Below are 28000 nucleotides of genomic sequence, written 5' to 3'. Positions count from 1 at the left end.
TGCTCAATGTCAGAGAACTGTAAATCAAAATCATAATGGAATATCGCTTCACACCTGTTAGAATGAATGACTATTATAAAAAAGATAAGAAATAACAAGTGTTGGGGAGAATTTGAAGAAACTGGAACCTTTGTACCTGGTGGGAATGCAAAGTGGTGCAACCACTCTGGAAAACAATATGGAGGCTCCTTAAAAAATAAAAAATAGAACTACCATATGATCCAGGAATTCCATTTCTGGGTGGAAGAAAATGTTTTCCAAAGAAAACAAAAACACATAGAGGCGTCTGGGGGGCTCAGTCAGTTGAGCGTCCGTCTTCGGCTCAGGTCATGATCTCATGGTTCGTGGGTTCGAGCCCCATGTAGGGCTCTGTGCTGACAGCTAGCTCAGAGCCTGGAGCCTGTCTTCAGATCCTGTGTCCCCCTCTCTCTCTGACCCTCCCCTGCTCATGCTGTCTCTCTCTCTCTCTCTCTCTCTCAAGAATAAATAAAACATTAAAAAAAAAAAGAAATGAAGAACCAATAAAAAAAAAATCCACCAACTGGAAAAGAGATAGGCAGCCCCATGTACATTGCAGGATTATTTACAAGAGCCAAGATATGGAAGCAACCTAAGTGTCCAATGATGGATGAATGGAGAAAGAAAATGTGATTTATATACACAGTGGAATATTATTCAGCCACAAAAAGAAGGGAATCTTGCCATATGCCACAACATGGATGGACCCTGAGAGCATTATGCTAAGTGAAATAAGAGACAAGTACCCTATGGTCTCTTATACGTGGAATCTAAAACAAACACAAAACAAACACAAAAACCAAGCTCACAGAAACAGAGAACAGACTGGTAGTTGCCAGAGGCAGAGGATGAGATGGATGAAATGGGTAAAGGGAGTCAAAAGCTGCAAAGTTCCAGAGATAAAATAAGCAAGCCACGGGGACGTAATGCACAGCGTGGTGACTGTAGTTATACTGTATGGCATATGTGAAAGTTGCTAAGACAGTAGACTGTAACTATGTATGGTGATGGACAGTAACTAGATTCATTACGGTGATCATTTTGCAATATATACAAATATTAAACCATTATGATGTACACTGAAACTAATATGTTGTACGTAAATTATACCTCGATTAAAAAAACGATTGAGTTTTAGAAAGAAGACAGTAAATCCTGGGTCCCTTACAAAAACAGCAGCACTATTTCAGACATGTTTGTGACCTGGGAGAACTGGCTATGAGCAGAGCCTATTTTTGCATTTCTGTTTTTCATAAACAATCCTGAACAACATGGGTGGAGAGGTGTGGGGCAGGGAAAGGGGAGCTGAGGGGTCAAGTCTCTAAAACTACTCCTCATATTCAAGTTAAAGGAAGCTTAATTGCTGATAACAATCAGAAACAGAAGGGCGCCTGGGTAGCCCAGACAGTTAAGCATCCGACTTCGGCTCAAATCATATCATGGTTCGTGAGATCGAGCCCTACATCGGGCTCTGCACTGACAGTACGAAGCCTGCTTGGGCTTCTCTCTCCCCCTCTCTCTGCCCTTCCCCTACTTGCACACAGGCTCTCTCCCTCTCCCAAAATAAATAAATGAACCTTTAAAAAAAAAAGAAGCAAATAGAATACAATGTGCACCCCAGGGAAAATGCTTATCACCAGGCAAAACTGCCACCAAGCAGGTGAACTTTCAGAATTAGAAAGAAAGTGGCAGTTAGAAATGTGGTGGGTAACTTTTAAAATTGAGGATGAAAAAACTAATATTTCTGACCATTCCCATCACTGGACAAACATATATTTACAATGGATAAATATATAAATGGGAGTGCACGATTTATTAAGAAACAGAGTAACAAATCAATACTGGGCCTGAGTGACAGGTTTTCACTAAAACACCTTGCTTCATTCCATGAATTTTCCAGTTTTCCTAGACAATGACCTACACGCATCCCATCAGTCTCTCCCCCCGCCCAACCCCACTAGCTAGCCAGCCGTTCACAGCCTGCACTGCTGAACCGCCTCACCAAGGCCGCTCGCAAGGGCGGGAGGGGCTGCAGGCATTTCACTCTCTCTCCTGGTTTTCAGTGGGTCAACAAATTTTTGTCAATCATTATCATTTACCTTGGCCATGTTGTTTTTTTATAGGAACTGCTTGCCACATAACTGACTTAGTTCAACTTATGGGCTGAAAAAGAAACCACACACATAAGGATATGGCGTGGCTAATCTATGTTTAACTGTAAAGACCAATACCCACCCCTGCTCCAAATGCTAAATTCTACTGCCTCGTCTCTATGTCCCAAGGTTAGCTGAAGGCTGAAAGCAGGCTGCGCTATAGCTTTAAGAAGAAATAAATTCTCCCACAAGTCTTTGGCAAATGTATGGCTAAACATAGCAGAAGTCTCATGTATATGGATTTAAAGTTTCTCCTTTGGGAATTTTGCAAGCAAACAAAATGATTTATTTAGCCAATTCAAATGAACTGTATCAAAACACACAAAGGCCTGGAGGAAAGATTACAATGAAAACAAGTGCTTCAAAGCAATTTCTGATCCAAAACATTTTGCTCAGTTCTTCAAAGATATGAATAAGGTGTGGTTGCATTTTCTGACAGATTTCACTGCTCCTTGCCTCCAAGTGAAACACTGCCATAAGAATATCTTGAATGCTTAATGTATGCCTGGAAGAAATGTTTATCAACCCTTAGTTACTAATGGGAGGAGGATGTGTGATCACACCATAAAGTATATAAAAACAGATCATTTAGAGCTGTGCTGGAGAGACAGGAGCAGTGGACACGTGTCTTTGAGCATCTGAAATGTGGCTAGTATGACTAAGGAGCTAAAGTTGTATTGACCTGATACAATTCACTTACTCACAAACTTAATATTTGTGTGTTTGGGACAACGTGGGTGTGTAACTCCACTTTTTCACTGTGTATTTTATGACATAAAACACAGATCGAGTGTTCCTGATGAAAATTTAGCATCTGAATTGAGATGTGCCATCGGTGGATTTAGGTAATTTTGAATACTTGGTGTGAAAAGAAATGTAAAGTATTCCAATATTTTAAAATATTGGTTGAATGTTGAAATATTTTGGATATACTAAAGTATATCACAAAATTAAGTTCACTTTTTGAATGTGGTTCCCAGAAAACTGAAAATGACTGAGGGCTTGCATCCTACTTCTATTGGGCCATGCTGTTCTAGAGTGATCTGAAGACTTGAGGACTTGCCCGCCATCTGCTGGATACATGTGCACAAAACAGGCCAGTAAAACTGTGTGAACACTTTCAACTCTGGGTCTGAAAGGGAAGAGGATGTGAACTGGGCTCACGAAACTGCCATCTGTATGCTAAGAGAGGATTAGAAACGTGTATATGGTCTTGAAATCCTAGAGGAAATCTGGCTTACAGTCATTAGTCGACAGGAACCATAAGCCAATGTGCAGACTGCTTTGTCATCCACCCCAGGTTGGGCCATTCTGGGCAACGACACAAAGTTCTGTGGGGATCCTGCTCATGACCCCTGGCCCCCGCAGGGCCGGGCCTGCTGCTGCCTGGCTGGCCTTCCCGCCGTTCTCCGCCATCAGCCTCTCAAGCCTTCTGCTCTAGCTCACAAACACGTCCTCCTTCCATTGTTCGCATCCGTCTGTTTTCCTTCTTCACTTCCATTTTTTTTTCTTAGGATTCCAGTGTAACTAATATTTCTATTTTTTCTCTCTAGTATTCCAATCTTCCTTTTTTGGTCGCTCTCCCTTTGTCCTACAAACTGTTGTCTTTGCAGTTTTAGTTCCTATGCTCAGGTCTTTGATCCATTTTGACATTGAGTTGGTTTATGGCTTGAGTTATGGGTCCACATTCATTTTTTATGCATAAAGTCAGGTGTCCCAAAATCATCTGAAGAAACTATTCTTTCCCCCACTGGATGGCCTTGGCACCACTGTCAAAACTCAACTGACCACAGAAACAAGGATTTATTTTTTGACTCTCAATGCTAGTCCACGGATCTATGTGCTTACTCTATGTCAGCACTGCACTGCTTTGATTCCTGCAGCTTGGAGTAAGTCTTGAAGTCAGGACGTGCGAGTCTTCCAACTCTGTTCTTTTTAAAGATTGTTTTGGATATTCTGCATCTCTTCAATTCCAGACCAATTTTAGGATCAGTTTATCAAGTTTTGCAAAAAACGTGGCTGGGTGGGTCAGTTGATTTCAATGTATATATTTTAAAAGCTTTTTGCCTGGGCACGTGGGTAGTTAAGTTGGTTAAGGGTCCAACTTCAGCTCAGGTTATGATTGCACAGTCTGTGGGTTCCAGCCCTGCATCAGGCTCTGTGCTGACAGCTCAGAGACTGCAGCCTGCCTCGGATTCTGCATCTTTCTCTCTCTCTCTGCTCCTCCCCTGCTCATGATCTCTCTTTTTCTCAAAAATAAGTAAACATTAAAAAATAATTAAAAAGAAGTATTTGCCTGATCAGGCTGATGGAATGACCCTTAATAGGGCAGGTGACTTTACCTTTGACATGGAGTTCAGAGGTTAAGTTTGCAAGAATTTGGGATTTTCATCTAATACTACTTGATATTGGGATAAGACTGAGAGCAGATGGCACTGGAGAGAGTGAGGCTGGAGCAAACAAGAGGCTAAACAAACTGCACTGAAGTCCCAGAGCTGCCATCTGGATGTCACATGACCTTGGACAAGTCATTGGCCCTCTCTGCACTGCAGTTGCAATCTGTAACGAGAAGGGGGCACTCCCATTAATACCAATGAGACTGTGTGCATCAGAGCCCACAAGAGTGCAGGCTCCTTCTGGCACTTGAAAGACCTGTTCCAGCACATTCTCCCGGGGAGCCCTATGGGCCAACTCCCACTGCCTGCCTGCAGCTGTCACAAAGACACCGAGGTGCAGTGGGCACCTGGAGCTCTGCTAACTCACTGTTAGTAAAGGCAAAGGGACCATCCCGCCCCTCACTCCAGCCCAGGTCTATTCCAGTCAGACTTCTGAGGTGACTTGGTCCTGAGAGTGATGCGGGCCTACCGTGGGTGCAACAGAGACGCAGGCCCAGCTGAAAAGCCGACCCTGAAGCCAAGAAGCATCTCACTTCTGACTAGGCCGAGCTGGCTCCACACGTGCCCCAGGCATGCTGCACACACCTACTGAATGCCTACTAGGCATGTGTGGTAACAACCGTCATTTAGGACAGGATGACAAGAAAAGTGACTTCACCTTCCACTTTTCTGGATTATGAGTTCTGCTCCCTGGTTTTATTTCAAATGTTATTGCTTAACAGTCCACCGGCTTCATCGTCCTCCAGACTAGATCACTGTGCCCCACACAGTGTCCCCTCATTTGCCACTTTGACAGCCTAACACACCTTCTAACAGAAATGGAACTGATAGGGAAGCTGAATCCTTGGAACAAAGAAAGCTGCACTCTAGTATTTGCAAAAGGAAAGGAATAAACCCTTAAATCTAGGTAAGCCAATGGAGTGGGTATGAAACAGGGTTACAAGCCCCGCTGAGTCATACGTGACAGCTTACACATAAATCCAGAAGGACAGGTCTCCATATCAATTAGAAATGAACAGCCAAATGGCCACAGAATTCCCATGACACCATTCATTTTCTTCCTTGCTGACCAACAAATCCAACTTGAAGTCTGTGTCTTCTAGGGAAAGGACAGGAGAAAACAGGTACAATTCAGTCCCTAAAATTAAATTATTTTCCTCAGTTTGGGAGAAGAAGGCACCATCAACAGTATAGACCCAAATCAGAATGGTTTTGAAGTTCATGTCACTTGTTTATAGTATGATATCATATCATCCAGAGTTTCGAAAGTGACCGGAGGGGCTTGTGCTGGGCCGCTGGGGCCAGGAGTGGATGGCAGACGTGAAGAGCCAGCGGCATGGCTCTGGCCAGAGCACTGTCCCGGGTCACTCGGCGCAGGCGCAGGTCTGCTCCATGTCTGGCTACTGAGGCAACCAGTTCTCTTTTGACCCACAAAGTAATCCGACGGTGGGGCAAACTCAGGATCTCTCTCAGCCCGGAGATCTGCCTGCCTCTTCGACCAGTACCCAAAGGAAAATTCTAATAAAAAAAGGAAGAGTTTTATTAGAAGTAATGACCCAGTTGAATTTTTACTGTTATTACTTTTCAGTTATTATATGTATTTCTTACACGCCAACCCCCATTCTCTGGAGGAGACAGCAAGGAGAGCAACAAGATAACACAAGGTATATGTAATTCCTACAGAAATATAAGGAAGCAGGCTAAGAAAAGGGAATGACTACTTCCAGATGGGGAAAGATTCACAGAAGGCTCTGGCGGAGAAGGCTGGTAGGTTCTGGAAGTGTTGCCAAAAGGCACTAAAATTACATGTGAGAGAAAAATACAGAAAAATCAAACACTCAAATCATTTGCTTGACTGATGTAGGTACTTGACAACAAAATAAGAATTCTGGCCTTTATTGAGTTTTAGAAGACACAAAAGTCCAAATCTAATTCGGTATTTTCTCTATTTCTAACAGCAGCACTAACCAAAGGCATTGGCCTATTTGCTTTTTACTGAGTCTTGGATCTCATCAGCGCAAACAGGGTGGGCTAATGTATGACGGTAACGATCTCGTTCAAAGAGACATAAATCTTAGTCCTCCTCCAATGAGAAGGTGCTCTGGGCATCACGGTTTATTTACAGAAAATTCTGCATGACCCAACAGAACCATATGTGAATGCAGGTTAATACTGGGGCATGCAGACTATTTTCAACTAAACGTAAAGGAGACTGCTAGAAACACAGGGGACGTTAAAATATCAAACCCTGTACCATTTTTAAAAGTGGCTCCTGAGAAAGGGCATTCCGAAGCTCAAGGCCACATGAGGGCAGCACGAATTTTTGAAAACTTCCCCCACTGCTTCTAAAAAAAATTGTCCTTTTGAAATGATCTGTTGTAGACCCTGGTTTTTTATAATCACACTTTCTAGTGTTCCTGTTTATAAACAGCTAGGGTCTGGTACTTAGAAGAAACAGTTCAAAGATCTGGAGAGTTCCATGAGCCTCAAAAGACCACTAAAACTCATGAAAATCACACTGTGAGGTGAACTGGAAAAATCTGTGCAAGGCCCATTACTGCAGAGTTTATACCTTAGAACCCGCCCCCTTTACCTTTTCCTCTGTCCCACTCTCGGATGTGCGGCACTCCCGGCCGGGTATCCTTCCTCTCCTGAACAATGACTTCCACTTTGCTGCTCTGGGCAGCAGTATGTGGGGCTGGCACGGCTTCTGGTTCTGGTGGTAAAGGCCCAATAACATCTATTTTTTTAACAAGAGAATAAGACATCATTATAATAAAACTTAAAGCTATTTTTAAAATAAACATTAAACAGAACATGTTAATCTTGAAAGTAAAAGTAATAGCCAGTATTTAATGAGCACCTATCTGGGCCCAGGCAGTGGACTAAGTACCTTTCATACAGTAGTTTGTGTAATTCTTGTAATAAAGTCAATGATAGTATTCCTATTTTATAAATGAGGAAAATTAAGCTCAGAAATGCTACCCAGGTAGAAAGAGGCAAGTGCCAGGATCTGAACCCAGGTTGGATGGATTTCAAAGTTTTATGTTTCCCACTATGCCAACAACTGACGGACCAGAAATCCCCAATCACTCCACCAAAATAAGATTCTCAGACAAAGCAAGGGAACTCTGGAGGGATGAAGAGCGGGGCCGTGGCAATGGCTGTGGGCTCTTCACCTTTGGCTAGATTTTAAAAGAAAATGGACTTTTCAAAAAACACTGTGCAGCACTTCACACCTTGTGGAAATGACAGATGTCAGGAGTAGAGCACAAACAGAAACAATATGCAGAGCTTAACGTGTCATAGGAACATAGCATTTACACAAAACCAAACAGGTGATTTTCCAATTCCTGTTTCTGGTCTCCTTTCAAAGCTAAACTGAAGCTGTGTTCAGAATCAGAGAATGGCTGGTGGCTTAGCACGAGGATCCTGTGAGAGCTGGAGACGCTTGTTTAACAGGCCCCTGACAGCCACCCCCCCTGCCTCCTTCTGGGAATGGATCGCCCCCAGCTTCAGTTGGGAAGGCGGCCACCTCACCAGGCGGCCATGCTGTGAAGGCATGGCTGCATGTGCCTTATAGTTCACATTCTTAGAAGCAGCCAGTCCCTCGCCTCGCTTTCCCCCTCTCCTGGGACTGGACCACGAACAGGTGGCAGGGAGCAAGCGTCCACCCTGCAGGTGAAGCATCACCCTAGGAATGGCAGACACAGGAAAACGGGAGGGAGCCGGGACTGGGTGACCATCTGGGGCAGAGCTACCACCTGCCTAGACAGCCGCCACCTCTAAGTACCGACACAGAAACCAGACTTCCACCTCGTGTGAGCCTGGCCATGCGGGAGGCCCGGTCACGGCAGTGTAGCCCAGACGAGGGCAGTCCCGCAGCAAGCAGCAAGCCAGGAGGGACATGACATGCCGTGGGGTTGCCGCGTGTTATGACGGTCCTTTCAGAAGCCGTCTATACTTTCTTTCTTTTCTTACCTGACTTTGTAAATACATTTCTTAAAATAAATTAATGCGCAATAACCAAAATACATAGCCATAGCAAAAGAAACCAAGTCTAAAACGTGTGTATACAACCAAACTTTATCTTAAAACATCTCTGCTATCAGTTCAGTCTCGGATTACTAAGCCGGGCCCTTCTATGAAGTAAAACGATGTCCTGTTTGTTAATATTCTTGACTATCAAAAGAGTCTTCAGAGTGTCATTCTGCACCACTTTGGTTATGGAAACTTGCTCCTGGCAGTACCCCAAAGGTACCCTGCTTAGTTAGGAGTAAAACTAAATGGCTCATTTCCCTACTGCCAGTCCTATTCACTGAGACATCAATGGAACTAAAGTTTTGCCTTCTGAAGTTCAGACACAATGAGCCACGATATATACCTTTGTTTTCTTCCTCTGCTCCATCTTCTTTTGACTTTTTCATCTTTTTTTGTCGGAGTTTAGCAAGCCTTGCTTCTAACACAGCCTTTCGCTTTTCCTTTATGTTCTCTCGTTTTGTTCTCTGATCTGTTGTCTGAATACAACAGAAAATTAGGAATTTACTGTAAGCTAAGTTCACAATACTTCATATTAAGTTACAGCTATTAAAAGTAAATGTAAAGGATGAAAAAATTACTTTCATTTTAAAAACAGACTAACTGATTCCGAGCCACCTGTAGGCAGCTAGCCTTGAGCTCTTCAGAAGGCAGCCCGAGGCGGCCCCTTATGCGCGCCCTCTGGCATGTCTTCTAAGTTTAGCGAGTGTTCACAGAGCGCCCTGGAATGCTTCACATTCAGGGAAACCAACCAATTCTGTTCCACTCCTTAATCCCTTAAACAAATCCCTTAAATAACTTTCTATTTTCTTACCCAGGCCACTCTAAAAGTACCATACTTAAAACTAAATTTAAAACATCAAAGTTACATAAGTTACTTCTAAGCAGCTATAATTTTCAAGTCTGGAACACCAAAACAGAATAGCAATTACCTTCATGAAACTATAAAAATATTCTGATACTGATAAATAATAGTTTATTGACAGAACTCACTATTTGCAGAAAATGGGATATTACATATAGAAAACCCTAAAGACACCAACCAAAAAACTGTTGCAATTAATAAATAAATTCAGTCAAGCTGCAGGATACAAAATCAACACACAAAAATCTGTTATGTTTCTATATGCTAATAACAAACTACCAGAAAAAGAAATTAAGAAAACATTCCCATTTATAATTACATCAAAAAGAATAAACTGCCTAGGGATAAATTTACCCTAGGAAGGAGGTGAAAGGCCTGTACTCTGAAAACAATAAACCAATGATGAAAGAAACTGGAAACACAAGGAAACGGAAAAATATAGCATGCTCATAGATTGAAGAATTCATACTAATAAGGCAACTATATTATCCAAAACAATCTATAATTCAATGCAAACTCTATAAAAATTGCAACAAATATCTTTCACAATAGGATAAACAACCTAAAATGTGTATGGAAACACAAAAGTCCTCAAACAGCCAAAGCATTCTTGAGAAAGAAGAAAAAACCTGGAAGCATCAGGCTCCCTAATTTCAAACTTTATTACAAAGCTATAATAATCAAAACAGGTATTGGCATAGAACAGACACAAAAATCAGTGGAACAGAAAAGGGAACCCAGAAATAAACCCAAGCATATACGGTCAATTGATTTATGACAAAGGAGCCAACAACATGCCATGGGAAAAGGACAATTTCTTTAATAAATGATGGTGAGAAAAAAGGACAGGCATGTGCAAAGAATGAAACTGGACCACTATCTTACACCGTATACAAAAATTAATCCAAAATGGGCAAAAGACTTGAACACAAGACTCCAAACTATAAATGTCTTGAAGAAAACATAGGTGGGAAGCTCCTTAACATCAATCCTGGTGACGACTTTTTTGACCTGACACCTAACGCAAAGGCAGCAACAACAAAAACAAAACAGTGGGACTAGACCTAACCAAAGACTTGAGCACAGCAAAGGGAACCTCAACAAAGTGAAAAGACAGCCTGCTGAATGGGGGACATATTTGCAAATCATATTATCCGATAAGCGACTAAGACCCCAAATATACAGAGAACTCAGACAATGCAATGCGAAACACACACAAAAACAAAACAAATCCAATTAGAAACAGGCAGATAATTTGAACATTTTTCCAAAACAAACATACAGATGGTCAGGAGCTCATGAACAGATGCTGAATATCACTGATCATCAGGGAAATGCAAACCAAAACCACACTGAGCTATCATCTCACACCTATTAGAATGACTTATCAAAAAGACAAGAAACAGCAAGTGTTGGCAAGGACGTAGAGCAAAGGGAACACTTGTGCGTTGCTGGTGGGCATGTAAAGAGGTGCAGCCACTATGGATAACAATATGGAAGTTCTCAAAAAACTGAAAAACCATAGGATCCACTTTTTCCAGTTCTGCTTATTTATCTGAAGAAAATGAAAATGCTAACTCAAAAAGATACCTGCATGCCCATGTTCACTGCATTATGTACAATAGCCCAGATATGGAAACAACCTAAGTGTCCACAAGTGGATGAATGGATAAAGAAGGGGGCGGGGGGATAGAGTATTAGTCATAAAAAAGAAGGAAATTTTGCCATGTGAACAACATGGATGGACCTCAAGAGAATTATACTAAGTGAGATAAGTCAGAAAGGAAAAGACAAACACTGTACAATCTCACTTTTATGTGGAATCTAACCCCCTTCCCTAAGGAAAGAAAGAAAAACAAAAACCCAAAATATAAGCTTATAGATACAGAGAACAGATTGGTGGTTGACAGAAGTGAGGGTGGAGGGTAGGCAAGACGGGTGACAGGAATCAAAAGGTATTTAAACTTCCACTCTTAAAATAATTAAGTCATGGGGATGTAATGTAAAACATTGCAACCACAGTTAATAAACTGTAATGCATGCTTGAAAGTCGCTAAGACAGTACATCGTAAAAGTTCTCATCACAAGAAAAAAAATTTTTGTAACTATGTACAGTGATGGATATTAACCAAACTTAATATGATGATCAATTTGGGATACACAAAAATATTGAATATATACATTATACATCTGAAACTAATATAATCTTATTGTCAATTATATCTCAATTAAAAAGTAGTAACACAGTATCTGGTTTATGGCCACAACAATATTACTATCAGAAATACTAATCCGTAAAAGATCCTGAGTATTAATTTAAAAAACAGACCGATACAATAGTATGGTCCAACGAGAAACCAACTGCTCAAATATTTCTTAAACATCAATTCTGAATTTAACTTTTACCTGCTCACGTAGCATCTCTAAGGTTTTCATCTGCTTGTTTCTCAACTCTTTATCTCGGGCAAAGGCAAAATATCCAACACCAAGTTGCCGGGCCTCTGAAATAAGTCAAAATTGTTCAAAAGATTAGAGTTCCCTGATTAACATATTAGAGTCAGGCTAAACTTCCCACCAAAGCAAAAAGAAACGCAGTGATATCTGGCACCAAATGGAAAAAACCCCACAAAAAAAACAGCGAGGTCAGAAAGATCTCCTCCTTATGATTAATAGGTCTTCTGTTAGAAAGATCTTCCCAAAAAGAGCATTTTTTAGGCTATAAAGTGAACAAAGGTATATTTTCAATTTCAAAATCAGAATCTTTTATTTCTTTGTTAAGAGCTGCAGCTTTATGAATATTTCCCTTTATGCTTGCCATTAGTTAAAAAAAAAAGATTTAAAAAGCTGCAAGATGATTATACCATTTTCGCGAATGTCTTCATAATGTATGGGCCCCATTGGCCTTTTCAAGGCCTCTCTTTCTTCTTCCTCCCATTGCTGGCGCTGAAGTTCTTTTCTCATATCTTCGGATAATAAGGTTTTCTCATTAGCAGGACTAAGGAAACTAGTAGGGGGAGACAGCAAAGCTACATTTAGAATAAGAGCTGTAGGACAGCAATACTTCATGAAGTTCAGTGAGCTGGATCATGGCCATGCAATTCTAGTTGATAAAGAAGACAATTCCTTACAGAATTTTCTGACCCACAATACCACTGGAAAGCTGCAAAAACTGTTCTCATCTTCTTTTCATTGAGCAGCTGACTTATTACATTAGTGCAACAGAATCTTGCCTCAGCACTTGAGACAAATCACTTTTCTTCCCCTCCCTTCGGGGCTAAAGGGGAGGGCAAAGCCAGGGCCCCGTGTGCATGGTCACCATACAGGGCCGGGGAAGCCGCATAGCGCTGCAGCCCGGCAGCGTCTTCTGTCCCCTATCAGAGGGCTCAGGGCTTCTGCACCTCCTTCCTTGTGTTGAGCCCAGGCCAATCTGAACCTAAAGGACTTGGACAAGGTGGACCTCCCACATCAACACTGCCCTTGGGGAGGGGGTTTTAGTCTCTGGAACATACTAGCAAGTTATCTCTTAGATGTCTTTGGAAATCTAGTGATGTAGCTCTTGCCTCAAAATGCAAAAATTAGTATAAAGGAAAAGTTAATAAGCTAACCACCTCTCTCCTCTTGCTTGCTATGGAATAACCAAGTATATGTTCTTAAATGCTTTTCTCCGCAAAGGTTTGCTGGTTTTGGCTCATTCTATATTTTTAACTCTGTTATCAGACAGCTTTCCTAGTAAAGAGAGATCGCTCCACCTCATCCCTTTCCATAGCTACACAACATGGATGATCGACTATCAGGTTATTACCCGAGTGTGGGTTATGTGTGTACTATCCACAAAACCGTTCTTTAGCAAATATTCTTAGGCATGAAGAGAAACCTTCCTACTGGACCATCAAAGATGATGAACTAAAAGCAGCCTCGTCCATAAAACATCCCTGTGTTCCAGACCAGGGCAGAGCTTTGCATATCACATACTTACAGCCTCCCTTGAAGATTTTTATCCATCTCCAGCAGATGTGGCAAATCCTTTTTCATACAGCGGCGAGATCGCCCTAAGGAATCCACATAATCCACCCTGGAATAAAAGTGAAAACATGTGAAGAGGGCTTTCGATGTGACCTATGGGTCCCTATGTTACAGAGTGGGTGCCCAGTAAAAAAGTAACTTAAGTCTCACTACCAAGAAACACTCAACCTGAGAGACCATAACCATTGATAAGAGCATTTTTTTTTAAAGTTGACACACAATAAACTCATTGTGCTCTTTGTTAAACCTTAGCTTTAGAAAATTCAGAAAATGATTGATCATGTAGGTCTCTGATTTAATAATACCCCATACAGGGGCACCCAGGTGGCTTAGTCGGTTAAGCGTCGACTTCTGCTCAGGTCATGATCTCACAATTCATGAGTTCCAGCCCCACATAGGGCTCTGTGCTGACAGCTCAGGGCTAGAGCCTGCTTCAGGTTCTGCCTCCCTCTTTCTCCCTACCCATCTCCTGGTGGTAGGCGCGCTCTCCCTCTCTCTCTCAAAAATAAACGTTAAAAAAATAAATAAAATAAAAATACCCAACACAGACCCTTGCTGCCACACCGCAGAATTTACTTCGATCTGGTTTAGACAATTCCACATATTTTATCAGCATAATCACTTTGGTTGGTACCATTCTCAACTTGCTCATTTTCTCAGTCTTTGCAAACCTGACTTATAATTCTTTTACATCTTCTAACTGGGACAGCTTTTTCCAATGAGAAATTTCTCAAATCAGAATTACTTTGAGGACCCATTAATTAGGAGGAAGCCAGCAACACACATTTTGTACTTTAAAAGCAGCTCAGCGGTGGGCCAGTCTACGATCTTCCACACCTCATGCCCCTTACTTGAGCTTTGCCCGAACTAGACAGAAGTTAGTCAGGGTAACGAGGCACACAGCAAGGCAAAATGAAACACTCCCACTTCCCACAAGACGAAACATTGACAGATTTTCATGGAAAGCATTTCAGTTGCAGTACGACGCAACAGATTTATTCTATAATTGTGGGCAAGGAATTTCCCAGCCTTTAGCAGAGTGCTAAAAACACAGAAAGGGGTCGGGACTGCTGGTGCAACTCAAGAGCAGAATCTCCTGTATGTGGTTTTGCTTCTGTTAGCAATTTCTTCCCTCTAACATGTGCTGATTCCAATTGTTAGCTCACGCTTTGAAAACTGAACGTCTGAGAATCTATTACTACAGTCCTGACGCTGATTACCACAAGAAATATTCCCTTCAACTGCAGAAAGCAGTTTCTGTCTTCCTCCCCACCCCCCCTTTATTTAATGAATAGAGAAAAAAATAATCTAGCCAGATGGTCTGGGTAATTATTTACAGTATTTTTGCGTAAAGATTTTCCACCACCTGGAACTTAACTACAGAAAGGATTTTACAAGAAGCTCCGATTCTGGAGCTTAATTTAAAAACAAAACAAGTGTCAGAACTGCTTGCTGGTGCCTCTTCCTTCGCCATATGGCGGCATGTGACACCTTCAATTGCCCTCCAAACTCTTAACGTCACTGACAAATTGCTAGTAATCACACATGCATTAGGAAGAAGAAAAAAAGACATTAAACCTTTCAAAGGAGATGAGATTTCTGCTATGAAAAGCAATCACAGGCTATTCTGTTTCTGGAGAAGGTCTCTATAATATACAAGTCTCCTCAAAACAGAAGTGGCAAGGCAGTCAGCAGGTGCTCGATGCAGTCAGCAATCACTTGAGGTTCAAGAGTAATACAGCAGGGCTCAGGGCATGGCATCCTCAAAGGGCTCTCAGGCAGAGTTACGGCACAGGCCCATGAAACACTTCCTAACATCAGCAGGGAGGATGGAACAAGTACCAAAAGTCTGCTTCGAATTTTTTTCAGGTAATGAGGCCCACTGTGTGTCAATAATAAAGACAAGGTAAGACCCAAAGGAGCCAGAGGCATATCTAAGTGCTACCAGAGGTCGGGTAGGGGAGAAATCACACACACTAGAAACGACAATGAGGAAAATCATCAGTAGAAGAGACTATACCGTATGTGCGTCTCTCTGGGTGGGCTGTTTTTAACAAGGAGGCAGCCGGACACCCAGCCTAAATACACATTCTTAGAAAGCAGGCAGCACCTGTTCTATCCCAAGGTCAGGTTATTTTTGGACGACGTGTATGAAGATGTGGGGTCCCTGTGATCTGACAAAAGGTCAGCAGGTGATGCAAACCACCCTGAGCAGTTCCGAACAAAGGTCCCGATGGTGAGGATGTTTGAGCCTGGAAGGGAAGGCTCTGCACTGGCAGGAGGGTGGGCGGGCAGGGTTACCCTCAAGACAGTTTTACAGCATCAGGGCTGCTCTATGCAATTTTAAGCACTTCTGAACAAGTCTGTAAACAAAGTTTTCAGTAGAGAAACTCCTTGAAAGGGAATTTATATTCTGGTCTCCTTACTTACTGACACAGTGGTCTCAGGAGGAGAAGACTAGTTTGGCTTCCATATCATTCACGTACATGTAGGTAAAATTCAGAATAATTTCCACACAAATTTACAAAATGTCTGCTTATACTCCACAGGGCAGTTTCTTGGGTAGCTGAACATACCCCTACTTCCAAAAGGGAGTTTAAGTCAAACAACTTGATCAAGGTTATATTGCCAGTGAGAGACGGAGCCACCGTGATGCGGCTCCAAGGCCCATGTGGCCCACACAACCCAGCCAGAGCCCTGGCCGCCTCTTTCCGGTGGAGATGAAGATCACCAGCAGCCAGACAGTGGCTCTCCACACGCCCGAATGACATCCTGGACAGCAGCCTGGGCAATAAAGGAGCATGCTTCTGTGTAAACAACATTCCCATGCCAATAAAACGGGCGTATGAACGCCTTCTGCACCTGACTCTGTCTTGTTAATTACTACTTCTTTGGAGTGACTGTTTCTGTAAATCCAATCTTAACGGAAAGAAGAAAGAAATGGTTTAGCAACATCCAAACAAACCCACTTTCAGAAAGCAAGCACAAGTCAGGGCGCCCGGCTGGCTTAGTTGGTGGAGCATATAACTTTTGATCTCAGGGTCACAAGTTCAAGCCCCATGTAAGATAGAACTTATTAAAAAAACCCAAAACAACCACAACACACACACACACACACACACACACACACACACAAATATGAGAATGTTAACATGACCAATTGAGGTCATTATCACCAACCATTCTTCACTGGGGTCCTGGGGAGGAGGTATATCTTTTTCAGAAAGGTTTTCCTCATCATCGTCTCTTTCTCCTGCCTTTCTACAATCTCTACTGGCACCAAACATCTCCATTTCTTTGCGTTTGTCTATGATCTTCTGTGTAAAATCCACAAGGTACATATCCTCCACTTCTTCATCTAAGACATAAAAATCAATATTCAGATCTTTGACATTCTTTTCAAAGAAGTAAAAAACATATGGAATTGCTATGAAGCAGTCACATTCACCTCTGGGCCGCTACATTGCCCCTGGACGGCTCACAAGTTGATGAACCGCCACCCCCGCCACCCCCACCACCCCCGAAAGTTACAAAGACAGAGAGCCATCGCGGGACGGGATTAGGAAGCTGCAAACAGGCCATCATAAACACATACCACACTAAAAAAATCTTACAAGAGTCTAACGTCTTCTGTTTCCTCATCAGTACAATGAGTGAGCAGTATGGTTGCAGAATGCAACTTTAAGATAAAACCACATGATTTCAAATAGACTCATTCACCCAATGACATACCATAGACGCAGGACTGCATTGCTCATGTGGCCAGACCAGAGCAACAGTCCTGTGTTGCTACACGTTACCTTCCCAATCAAGGGGCTCTGTCATTACTAACCCTAATTATACGGCCATGGTATGGTGTCTTAAGGGTCATAATAGAGGTAAAAGAAGTCATCTGAATGTTTTCAACCCAATGAACACCACTTTCAGGCAAGCCACGGTGCCAGGATTTGCCGTGCATACAGAGACAGCTCAGACTTGTGGCTTCAACTATGCTTAAGCTATTGAGTGTATAAGCATACTCTGAAGTTAAACAGCAATCCATGACTTTAATTCAACTTAACCCAACATAGTTGATATACTCGCAAATAACATTTACACGAAGCTTCACTATGCTGAATTTTGAGGTTGTTCTCTGAGGACAGGATTAAGCTCTATGGAACAGATTTTAGGTTCCCTGTCACCAAGTACTAGTGTTAGTCCCCAGAGTACAGTGGAGAATAACTGAGGCTCCAAAACTTAACTTGCCCAAATGTGCAGATGCAACATGCCTGTCAGGAGGTGGGCACGCCACGGTGGTCAGAACCAAATCCCCCCGTCCACAGGCACCCTCCTTTGACCTGATTTCTATATTAACAATGCAAGTAAAATTTAAATCCAAAGAAAAAAACTTTAATTTTTTTTAAGCCACAAAATAACTCAATGGGAAAGAGATGTACTTTGCTAGAGCAGAGTTGTAAGACTGCATCACAGTGAGGCCTCCTGATTAATGGACACCCTGCTGCTTCTTCAAAAGGAAGACACAGCCTCTCTGTCCCCCCACTTTGAGAGTGCCTACCCTCCCATGCTGGGCTCCGCGCCGTGCAGGGAACATGCCTCTGCAGTCTGGAAAGGAGGAGTTTGGCTGTGTGGGCAGCCAATGACCAGGGTTCCCACCCTGCCTCTTCTCCTGCTGCCCCACTGCCCCCTCTCCCAGCCCATCAGGCCCAGCCATACTAGTCTGTCCTGCCAACACTGGCCCTCTCCTCCCTCTGCTGGTCCACTCTCACCACTCTACCCTGCAGAATCCCTCTCTCCAGCTCTCCAAAGCCTGTGAGATCCTATTAGAGACTACCCTCTCCCTAAAGACTTCCTCACATGCCTTCTGGCAATGAAATATGCACGGCCTTGTAAAATCTTATCTAAGGGGCGCCTGGGTGGCTCAGTTGGTTGAGCCGCCGACTTCAGCTCAGGTCATGATCTCGTGGTTCGTGAGTTCGAGCCCCACATCAGGCTCTGTGCTGACAGCTAGCTTGGAGCCTGCTTCAGATTCTGTGTCTTCTCTGACCTTCCCCTGCTCACGCTTTGTCTCTCCGTTCACGCTCTCTCTCAAAAATAAACAAATATTAAAAAAAAATCCTATCTAATGGTAAGGCTGGGCTTTCTTTCTCTGGGGGGTATGAGGAAAGGGATCTTTTTATTGTTTTAGAAGCAATTACAGGCACATAACAGAAAAAGAAAAAGAAAACAGGGACAAGGAAACATAACTCAAACACCCTGATAGATCTATAATTTCCCCTTTTTTTTTTTTAACGTAGGTATAATTGTTTATAATTGTTGCCAGTTTAAAGCTCGTTTCCTGACTCTGCTTTGTTCTGTGTGCCACTCTCCTCCACTGATGACCACCCCCTTGAGGGCCAAGGGAGAGGATCTGGCTCATGCTACCCTTGGTTTCCCCTCACAGCACCTAACATGTGGCCTGACACCCACTGGGCAAAGATTACTGTGCATTTATTTCTGGTCTCTGTGCTGGCACAGAAAGTCACTTATATGATTTCTTAGATCTCTCCCCATTCTTAAGGTTATTTTAATAAATAAGGGGGCTATTGAATTACAGAAAATGAAGAAGTATAAATAAATTACTGTATTTACCTATAAAGTCTCCTTTAGTCATTTTTTCATATAATTTGGCTTTTTCTTCCAATTTCTCCCTAGGAGGAAAAAAAAAGACAAGTATTAGAAATGGTCTTACACCTGCTACTCCATGAAGGCTGCCTGACTGCTACCATCTGCCCGGGAGGCCCAGTCTGGCGATGAGGCAGGTCACCCCACCCTGAGGGGACCCCCAGACCCAGCCATGCCTCACTGCCCACTCCATGTAAGTTCCAAGAGGACGAGGCCCATCTTTCTTATTCATGACTATATCCCTAGATACCTCGGGATCTAGAAGGATACCTGGCACGTAGTAAATTCTCAATCAGTATCTGAAAATAATTAATATTCCAAATGCAGACCAAGTTAAATAGAAGTGTCTAAACAGAAACACTTTCTACATACAGCCTTCTACAGGGGTCACCAAAATCAATGCACACCCTTTGTATGACTGTTTTAAGGCACGAGTCCCTGGTCATCTATGGCTCATTAGGCTTCTTGAAAGGAGCTAAAGATCAGCTTCTTAGAAGTCTGTTAAAAATATGATGTCTGTTTTTTTATAGACAGCATGAATAACTTATTCATAACTCAGCTAATAAAAAAAAAACATCAACTCTGGTATTTCAATAAAGCAGCCTCACTGCTCATGTTAATTCTGGTGACATTTACTTTTTAGTGGGCACAGACTTAGTAAGGCACCGAAATCAATCACAATCATAAAGGACAATTTTACTTCTGATGGCGTCCCGAGACAATAAAGTCCCTTGGTCATATGGCTGTGTGCTCTGGAATAAATTACCTTGCCTCTCTTGTACTCCACCCCACCCCCAGCTCCTATATCTGTAACAGATGAAAAAACAGCACTGCCTCTTAGGGTTGCCATGGAGGGTAACCAGATTGCGCTCAGAGAGCACGCCATCGGCTACGTTATCCGCATCTTTGTCATCTAGGTCAGGAAGATTCCTCGCCCATTCTACACATTCCTTCAAGTACTTCTTCCAGGCCTCCTCTATGCCAAGCGCTCTTTCCGGTGCCAAGGACTTGGCAGTAAACAAGACAAAGTCCTGGCGCTCATGGAGCTTATGTTATAGAAGGGAAGGAGGACAGCGATAAATCAGTAAGAAAGAGGATTTTGGACAGGAGTGCTATGAAGGGGAGGCAATGAAAGCTGCTGTCACCAATGGAGACCCTTCAACTTCCAAAAGGTTAATTTGCACTATTTCAGAGGGGACGTCACGTAACAAGCTGGGTCATCATAAAATCTTATTGTCTTAATGAAAATAAAACCTAAAAAACAAACAACAAAAAAACAGATGTCAGGACAGAGTAACCAGGAGGATGGACACTAGGCTAGAAAGGGTAGCCAGGGGAAAGTGACATTTGAGCTAAGGCTTAAGGAGCAAGAAGCCAACCATGAGAGAATCTTGGTGAGAGAGCAAGTGAGGCAGAGGAAGGATGAAGTAGGAATGGGGCTGATATGTTCAAGAAGAGATCAGAGCAGTGGAGGGTGCTGAGCAAAGGATAGAGGGGCACAGAATGAGGACAGAGAAAGGAAGGTACAGAATGTGTGGCACCTGGGGGGGCTCAGTCAGTAAAGTGTCCAACTCTTGATTTCAGAGCAGGTCATGATCTCACAGTTCATGGGATTGAGTCCCACGTAGGGGTCTGCATTGGTGGCACTGAGCCTGCTTGGGATTCTCTCTCTCCTTTCTCTCTGCCCATCCCCCACTCCCCCAGCGTGCAGGGGCACTGTCTTTCTCAAAAAATAAAGTAAAACACACACACACAAGAAAGCATAAGAAGCCTCGATACAGTTTAACAGAAAGAAGGCAGGAAGAGTCTCCAAATGACTAACGGAGATCAAGGAAGATGTCGGAGAAATGGTCACTGGATTTAGTCAATGAGGAAGTCATCAGAGCCTTTAAAGAACAAGAATTCAGAAGGCAAGAGTATGGGACACTTACCTGGAACCACTATGTGCCAGACGCTATGTATCTCCTTTAATTCCCTTAAAAGCTCCATGAGCTGAGTATTAACCACCTCATTTCATAGATAAGGAACATCTCAATGCAGAAGTAACTTGCCTAAGGCCTTACATCCTCAAGGGACTGCCCCTGCCCATTGTGAGCTCTGGGGAGGCTCAGAAGTCTTGCAGACCAAGGACAGACTGGGCTCTTCACAAGCACAATGAAGTCAAAGTATTATGTAATAGGTTACCGGATTTAAAAAATCACAGCGAAGAACCCAGAAAACTCTGTTATACACAATAAATAACAAAGGATTATGGCACCTTTCAACAAATTAGAATTCTGAGAATATTCCAGTAGATGAGAAAGATGTCTCAAAACTTAACATAGCCTATGTCTGCTGGGAACAGGTCAAACACTAAGAAAAACCAGTTCCCTAAATGCGCTAATATTCTGCCTCTTTTTTTCAGACCCAGAAGGGCTGAGTAATCTTAGCAACCACAGTTTCCAAGTGCAGAGTTTTATTATGCAACAGATGCAAAAAGCACATGAGTCATGACAGACATTCGAACTTGGGATTCCCTCTGAGTCTAGGGTGACACTGCAAATAACAAAAAGTTCTTCTTTATGCAAGAAATGTCAGCTAAGAAATGCAATGTAAAACAAAAATGGAATGACTGAATTAGAAAAATCATCACTTTGAAATCACCAATCTAACAACTCAAGGTCCCACTGGGCGGAGATATGTTGGTGAACAAGATATTTGTAGTCTCAGAGTCGCCCTCCTTAGGTTATTATTAATTACAAACAGGAAAGAGACCTTTACGGTGGAAGAATCTAGCAGTCTATCTTAACCAAATGATCAAAGTTCGTCACCAATAATAACTCAAAGTGACACTGTGACCCTCCTGCTGTGATCTGACGGGAAAGACACATCACCTACACCTTATTTTTTTTTTAATTTTTAATTTTAATTTTATTTATTTTTGAAACAGAGAGAGACAGAGCATGAGAGGGGGAGGGGCAGAGACACCAGGAGATACAGAATCCAAAGCAGGCTCCAAGCTCTGAGCTGTCAGCACAGAGCCCGACATGGGGCTCGAACCCACAAATCATGACCTGAGCTGAAGCCAGAGCCTTAACCAACTGAGCCACCCAGATGCCCCACCTACACCTTATTCTTACCAAAGGCAGCTAATGTGACTCTAATCAGATGGTGCAACACTGCAGACACAGGCTGGGACTCGTCAAGAATAGTAATGGTACAACAGACAACAAAAAGTCATGGGAGTTACTCTAGATTAAGAGAGACTAAAGAAATATGACAACTGGGACAGCTGGCAGGCTCAGCGGGTAGAGCAGACGACTCTTGATATCTGGGTTGTGAGTTTGAGCTCCACTCTAAGTCCAGAGATTACTAAAAAAAAAAAATAAATAAAAAAAAAAGAATAAATAAAGTCGTGTTATATACAAAATCTCTCCCTCTTTTTTTTAAAAAAAAAAGTGGGGGGTACCTGGATGGCTTAGTCAGTTGAGCATCCGACTCTTGATTGGGCTCAGGTCATGATCCCAGGGTCGTGGGACCAAGCCCTGCATCAGGCTTCCCGTTGAGCGTGGAGCCTGCTTACAATTCATTCATTCATTCTCTTTCTCGCTCACTCTTTCTTTTTCTCCTCCCGCCGCTCCCTCCCCTGGCCTCTCCCCAGCTCGTACCCTCTCTCCAAAAGACAGAAGGAAAGCAAGAAAGAAAGCAAAATAGAAAAGAAAAGGCTAAATGGGAATGTGTAATCTTTGAATTCTGAAATTAAAAAAAAAAAGATAAAGGACTTAATTGTACCAGGATAACTGGTAAACTTGGGACCATAGACCATATAGTAGTTAACTGTATTTTATCAGTGTTAAATCTCTTGGGTAAGATAGCAATATTGCAGTTACGGAGGAGAATATCCTTGTTCTCAGGAGATACATGCTGAAGTATTTTGAGGCAAAGTATCACAATGTTTAACAAAGTTTCTCTGCAACACACACCCCCCCCCCCCCAGACAGAGAAAGAAGCCAAAGTAAATGTGGAAAGACACTAACTGGTGAACGTAGGTACTGTACTTCTTTCGATTATTCTGTTGCTTTGAAGATTTTCAAAATAAAAAGTTAAAGGGAAAATTCAATTCCTAAATGCGAATGTCATAATATCTAGTAGCCCAGAGCCACACCTCCCTGGAGACACATCTTAAAACACTTGTTGATAATCTTGGCACCTGACAAAGGCTCAAGGTGGGATTGTTTCATCTTCCAAACTGAGGTTATGTCTTTTCTCCTTCTAAGATTACCAATGATATTATTTTTAGAGTCTATTTTATATTTTTTGAGTATATGACTGAAAAGATGACAAAATTAAACCTACAAATTCAAAAGTGTGAAAGTGAACTCTCACTTCTTTGCCTGGGTAGCACCGAGCAACTACATTTATTAGAGTTTGACTCTACCTTGATTTGTCTAAAGTCTTCTGTTCCTCAAGCTTCTGTTCTGCATCCTTCTCAGCTCTGTTTGAAACTCCTACATTCTGTTTGCTCCAGATACTTGGTTTCTGCAGATTTATTTAAAAAGACAAAACAGAAATACCAAATGATTGCTAGAAAATCTCTACTTATACATATCAGAAAAAAAAGAGATTAGATCTTATAAACCAGTGGGGAAAAACTAGATCTTCTGACAGCCAACCTACATCATGCAAAAGACTGTACAAAGAAAAGCTGAAGCTGGGAAAAAAAAAAAGTCCTAAATTATTTAAAGAATTCCTTTACACGATGGCATAGATACTCATCTTTTATCTCCTGAATGACTGCAACTTAATTCAAGAGAATTAGGAATACAAGAAAGAAACAGCATTACCTATAAAATCAGAAAACCATTTACAACTCTTAAAAACCTTGATATTTTCTGCTATATTACTGTATTATCTAATTGTTTGTCTCTGGATTTAGAATACCTATGTATCTGATCTTCCATGAAAATGTACAAAACCACTTTAAAGCATGCACTTTTATACAAGTGCTAAAGAATTACAGCATTGTAATATGCTTTTTAATGTTCTAATTTCTATTTTAATATATTTTAGCAGATGTTCAGCTACAAGATAGGGATTTTCCCTGAACTTTTATATGCAGCAGATACCTGGAGACTTTCAAAAAATCTAATTCAGCATAATTCCCTCATGTTTCAAATCAATGGAGATAACTAGATCTTATTTTTACCTTATTAGTTGTTTTCGGTTTTCCCGAAACTCCAGAATCTTTTAGAAGTTTTTCTTGTTTGAATTCTTCTTGTTTTCGGAAGAGTTCAGCCTTAAGGTCTACCAACTAGAATAAAACCAATAAGCAAACACAAATATTGGATTAATTCTAACAAGTGACTAGATTTCCAGGTTATTGAGTTCTCAAAGCAAGATTTAAAGCTCCTATAAATAAAACAAAATTAAATGTAGAATCTGGTGCAAAATAAAGCCAAGTCATACCGCATTCCAGCTCTGTTGGAAATGGATTTCTACTCTAACCTTCAACACTGGGAAAGAGGCAAGTAATCACTCAAAGTAAATGAAGTCTGCATTACTGTTAGATTCAGACTGAACTAATAACACTAAACACCTTCTCTCTTAGACCGTAATCCCATTTAATCATCACAATTGATTATTTCTGCAGAGAAATGTCTTCAGCAGCTATCAGAGCACTGAAGAGGTTATAAATGTGAAATAGACGCTTCTGCCTCAGTTACAATCTAATAAAAAAGGTAACTTACAGTACCAGTAAGATGTAACAAATGAGTTTAAGAGTGGAAAGAAGGGGCCTCCGGGTGGCATTAAGGTTAACTGTCCGACTCTTGATTTGGCTCAGGTCATGATCTCAGGATTCTGAGATGGAGCTGTGACTGAGCCGGAGTCAGGCTCTGTACTAAGTATGCAGCTTACTTAATATATTCTCTCTCTCTAAATGTTTATTTATTTTTGAGAGAGTGTAAGCAGGGGAGGGGCAGAGAGAGGGAGATAGAGGATCCCAAGCTGGCTCTGTGCTGACAGCAGAGAGCCCGATGTGAGGCTTGAACTCACGAATCCTACGATCATGACCTGAGCTGAAGTCTGGATACGGAACTGACTGAGCCACCCAGGTGCCCCTCTCTCTCAAAAAAGAATGGAAGAAAACAGGGGCACCTGGCCAGCTCAGTTGGTGGAACATGTGACTCTTGATCTTATGGTTATAAGTTCAAGCCCCACATTGTGTGTAGAGATTACCTAAAAATAGTCTTTAAGTAAAAAAAAAAAAGAGTGGAAGAAAACAGAATATAATTTGAGCTGCAGGAGCATTTCATTCTGTCCAGAGTGATCAGAAACAGCTTTGAGTTGAGCCTTAAAAGAAGAGGAAAGGGGTGCCTGGCTGGCTCAGTCAGAGTGTGCAATTCTTGATCGCAGCCAGGGTCATGAATTCAAGCCCTACACTGGATGTAGAAATTACTTAAAATGAATAAGGGGCACCTGGATGGCTCAGTCAGTTAAGCGACTTTGGCTCAGGTCATGATCTCGCGGTTCATGAGTTCAAGCCCCATGTAGGGCTCTGTGCTGACGGCTCAGAGCCTGGAGCCTGCTTCAGATTCTGTGTCTCCCTTTCTCTGTGCCCCTCCCCTGCTTATGCTCTCTTTCTCTCTCAAAAATAAACATTAAAAAATGGTTTTAATGATAAATAAAATTTAAAACAAAAAGATATGTAAGATGTCTACAGCTAGAAATAAAGTGGACTGAGTGAAAAGAGCTCCAAGCTTATGTATGTTTAGAAACTAAGTTTAGCTCAATCACAGGGCTCAAGAACAGGAGAGGCAGGGTAAAGGGTACAGGGCAGATGGGTGAATAACCATGCCTACTGTACCAATCACTACTGTTTACTTTGCAAAGACAGATATAACGCCAGTTTCCTTTTTAAGGGTCCAGATACAGCTCCCCATACACACGGGCATTTTTTCTAATGCTTATTTGAGAAAGCGAGCACATGTGCATGCGAGTGCGGAGAGGGAGAGAGAGAATCCCAGGCAGTCTCCATACTCGGGACAGAGTCCCATGCGGGGCTCAATCTCAGGACTGTGAGATCATGACCTAAGCTGAAAATCAAAAGTCAGAAGCTTAACGAAAGGAGCCACCCAGGTGCTTCCGAGTGGGCATTTATCACAGGGCATTCCCAAAGCATCACAGATAGACTTTTTAGGGAAATCAAGTATTTCTATTTTGGAAGACATCAGTTTAAAAGCAGTCTTGGCAGGGATTTAAGGCAGTTTCATCCCAGAACCTAGTATTCTAAGTTTTTACACACAAAAACTTTATAGCCTCTTCTTCTAAGCTTTCTTAACCACATCCATTTTCTAGCCATGTATTTTCCTATCCTATGACTGCTTTTGAATTTTAAAAGGAAGATGCTCTGAAAATTGTCCACTCCCAGATAGCATTGTTATTATGGTTGCTAATTTTAAGATAGAATAACTATTTTTTTGTGTTCTTTTTGCTCAAACATAATTAACCAATTTTCAATATTAGACAAGGAAAAGACACTCAAATACTGGAACACATAGTAGTTTTCCTTTGCACCTTAATACTCTGCAGTATTAAAGATTAAATCAAATATTGGGCAATTTGTTCTGATTTAGTTGAAGAGTATATCAAATATTAGGCAATTTGCTCTCATGAGCAACCGCTTCGGAGACAACCAGATTGAGTGAGCCAGTTCTATCACTAAGAATTCTGTACGGAAACTGGGGAAAGCCACTTTGCCTTAATGGGCCTCAAAATCATCAGCTATAAAACCGGGATATTAATAGCACCTGCTTTCTAACGCACCTGGGAGAATTCAGGGAGCGCACAGAAACGTACTCAGGGCAGGTTTCCTTCTTAGAAGTAGCTAGTTTAACAACACTCAAAAGCACCGCAACCTACGGGTACATTAACAACTGTTTCCCGGTCAGGGAACGCTGGGCGCTCTCGGAGCCCGGGGTGTAAGTCACCTTCTCTCATGTTCTGGGACGACCCTGCTGGTCCCTGGACTGGAAAAGGAGGAAGGCGAATTGTCTGCTCCACAAGCACAGGCCGGGGTTCCTCTCCGACCACAGAGGGAGACGCGACTGGCAAGGAGACCTGGCCCGGTTGTTGCCGAGGCAGGGCTGAGACGTTCTTAACCGGGGTAAAGACATCAGGTTCAGGTCCTATCGGAGGAGGGAATCCTGCTCTGGGTGTACGTCCGAGGGGAGAACCCAGTAAGAAAGTTGGGCCTGGTCCCCAACTGAGACAAGCCAGGTTCGGGTTCCTGTTTGAGGGAAAGCCAGGTCTGGGTCTCCGCAGTGAAGACACAAGGTCGAGATTCTTGCCTATTGGAGCAAGAACTCGGAGCCCCGTAGTATCACCGTACACGCACTCACCGAGGAGGCTGTAACGTCCAAAGGCTTTTTCCTCCGGTCCATTCTGGCGCCAGAGGGTCCCAGCGCAAAGCTGCCAAGCACGGACCGACTCTCGCAGGCCTCAAATGCCTGCATCCGGCGCAACCGGAAGTGTCTGTTAAAATACACAGGATGTTTGCGACGCTGGCGCCATCTTGGAAAGGTCGTATGGTGTGCGTATTGCCTGCCACCATTTTGAGAGGGTCAAAGAAACCCACAGTTAAGCTAAGGACATCTTGAAGAGAGAGGGGGAAGGTAACGAGGGCTGGTGTTGGCGCCATCTTGAGAAGGGCAGAATGTGGCGTTCAGCAAGATGGGCGCCATCTTGAATGGGGCGGACTGGGTGTTGGGATGGCGCCATTTTGGGGAGGGCATTGTGAGAGCAAATGTTCTTCCTGATGAAAAGAAAGGTGGTCTAATAAAGTCTGGAAAGATCTATATGCCATTTGA

The 28000-nt window shown here is 42.5% G+C and overlaps 1 protein-coding gene across 1 annotated transcript; it reads right to left on the bottom strand.

Moving 5' to 3' along the window:
- Positions 1-5229: 5229 nt before the first annotated feature.
- Positions 5230-27646, bottom strand: CCDC174 (coiled-coil domain containing 174). The gene is made up of 11 exons (XM_029916843.1): positions 27533-27646; positions 24340-24444; positions 23572-23672; positions 19122-19180; positions 16674-16851; positions 13447-13542; positions 12332-12474; positions 11877-11971; positions 8952-9084; positions 7161-7307; positions 5230-6085 (listed from the first exon to the last, which is right to left on the bottom strand). The coding sequence occupies exons 1-11, from the start codon at positions 27644-27646 to the stop codon at positions 5787-5789; spliced, it is 1470 nt and encodes a 489-aa protein (XP_029772703.1). The 3' UTR covers positions 5230-5786.
- Positions 27647-28000: the final 354 nt, after the last annotated feature.

This window comes from Suricata suricatta, chromosome 12 (assembly GCF_006229205.1).
Source record: "Suricata suricatta isolate VVHF042 chromosome 12, meerkat_22Aug2017_6uvM2_HiC, whole genome shotgun sequence".
In the NCBI taxonomy this organism is placed as follows: domain Eukaryota; kingdom Metazoa; phylum Chordata; class Mammalia; order Carnivora; family Herpestidae; genus Suricata; species Suricata suricatta.
Note: the sequence above shows the minus strand (reverse complement) of the source record. Positions and strands in the feature narration are given on the sequence as shown.

What these genes read in the sequence shown, in the direction of transcription:
- CCDC174 (XM_029916843.1), bottom strand. Translation starts at nt 27,646, where the DNA reads ATGCAGGCATTTGAGGCCTGCGAGAGTCGGTCCGTGCTTGGCAGCTTT. An exon ending in TGGACGTTACAGCCTCCTCG is followed by an intron (nt 24,445 to 27,532) that starts GTGAGTGCGTGT and finishes GTTTTATTCTAG; the next exon opens with TTGGTAGACCTTAAGGCTGA. An exon ending in CAGGACCCCAGTGAAGAATG is followed by an intron (nt 13,543 to 16,673) that starts GTTGGTGATAAT and finishes CTTTTATTCCAG; the next exon opens with GGTGGATTATGTGGATTCCT.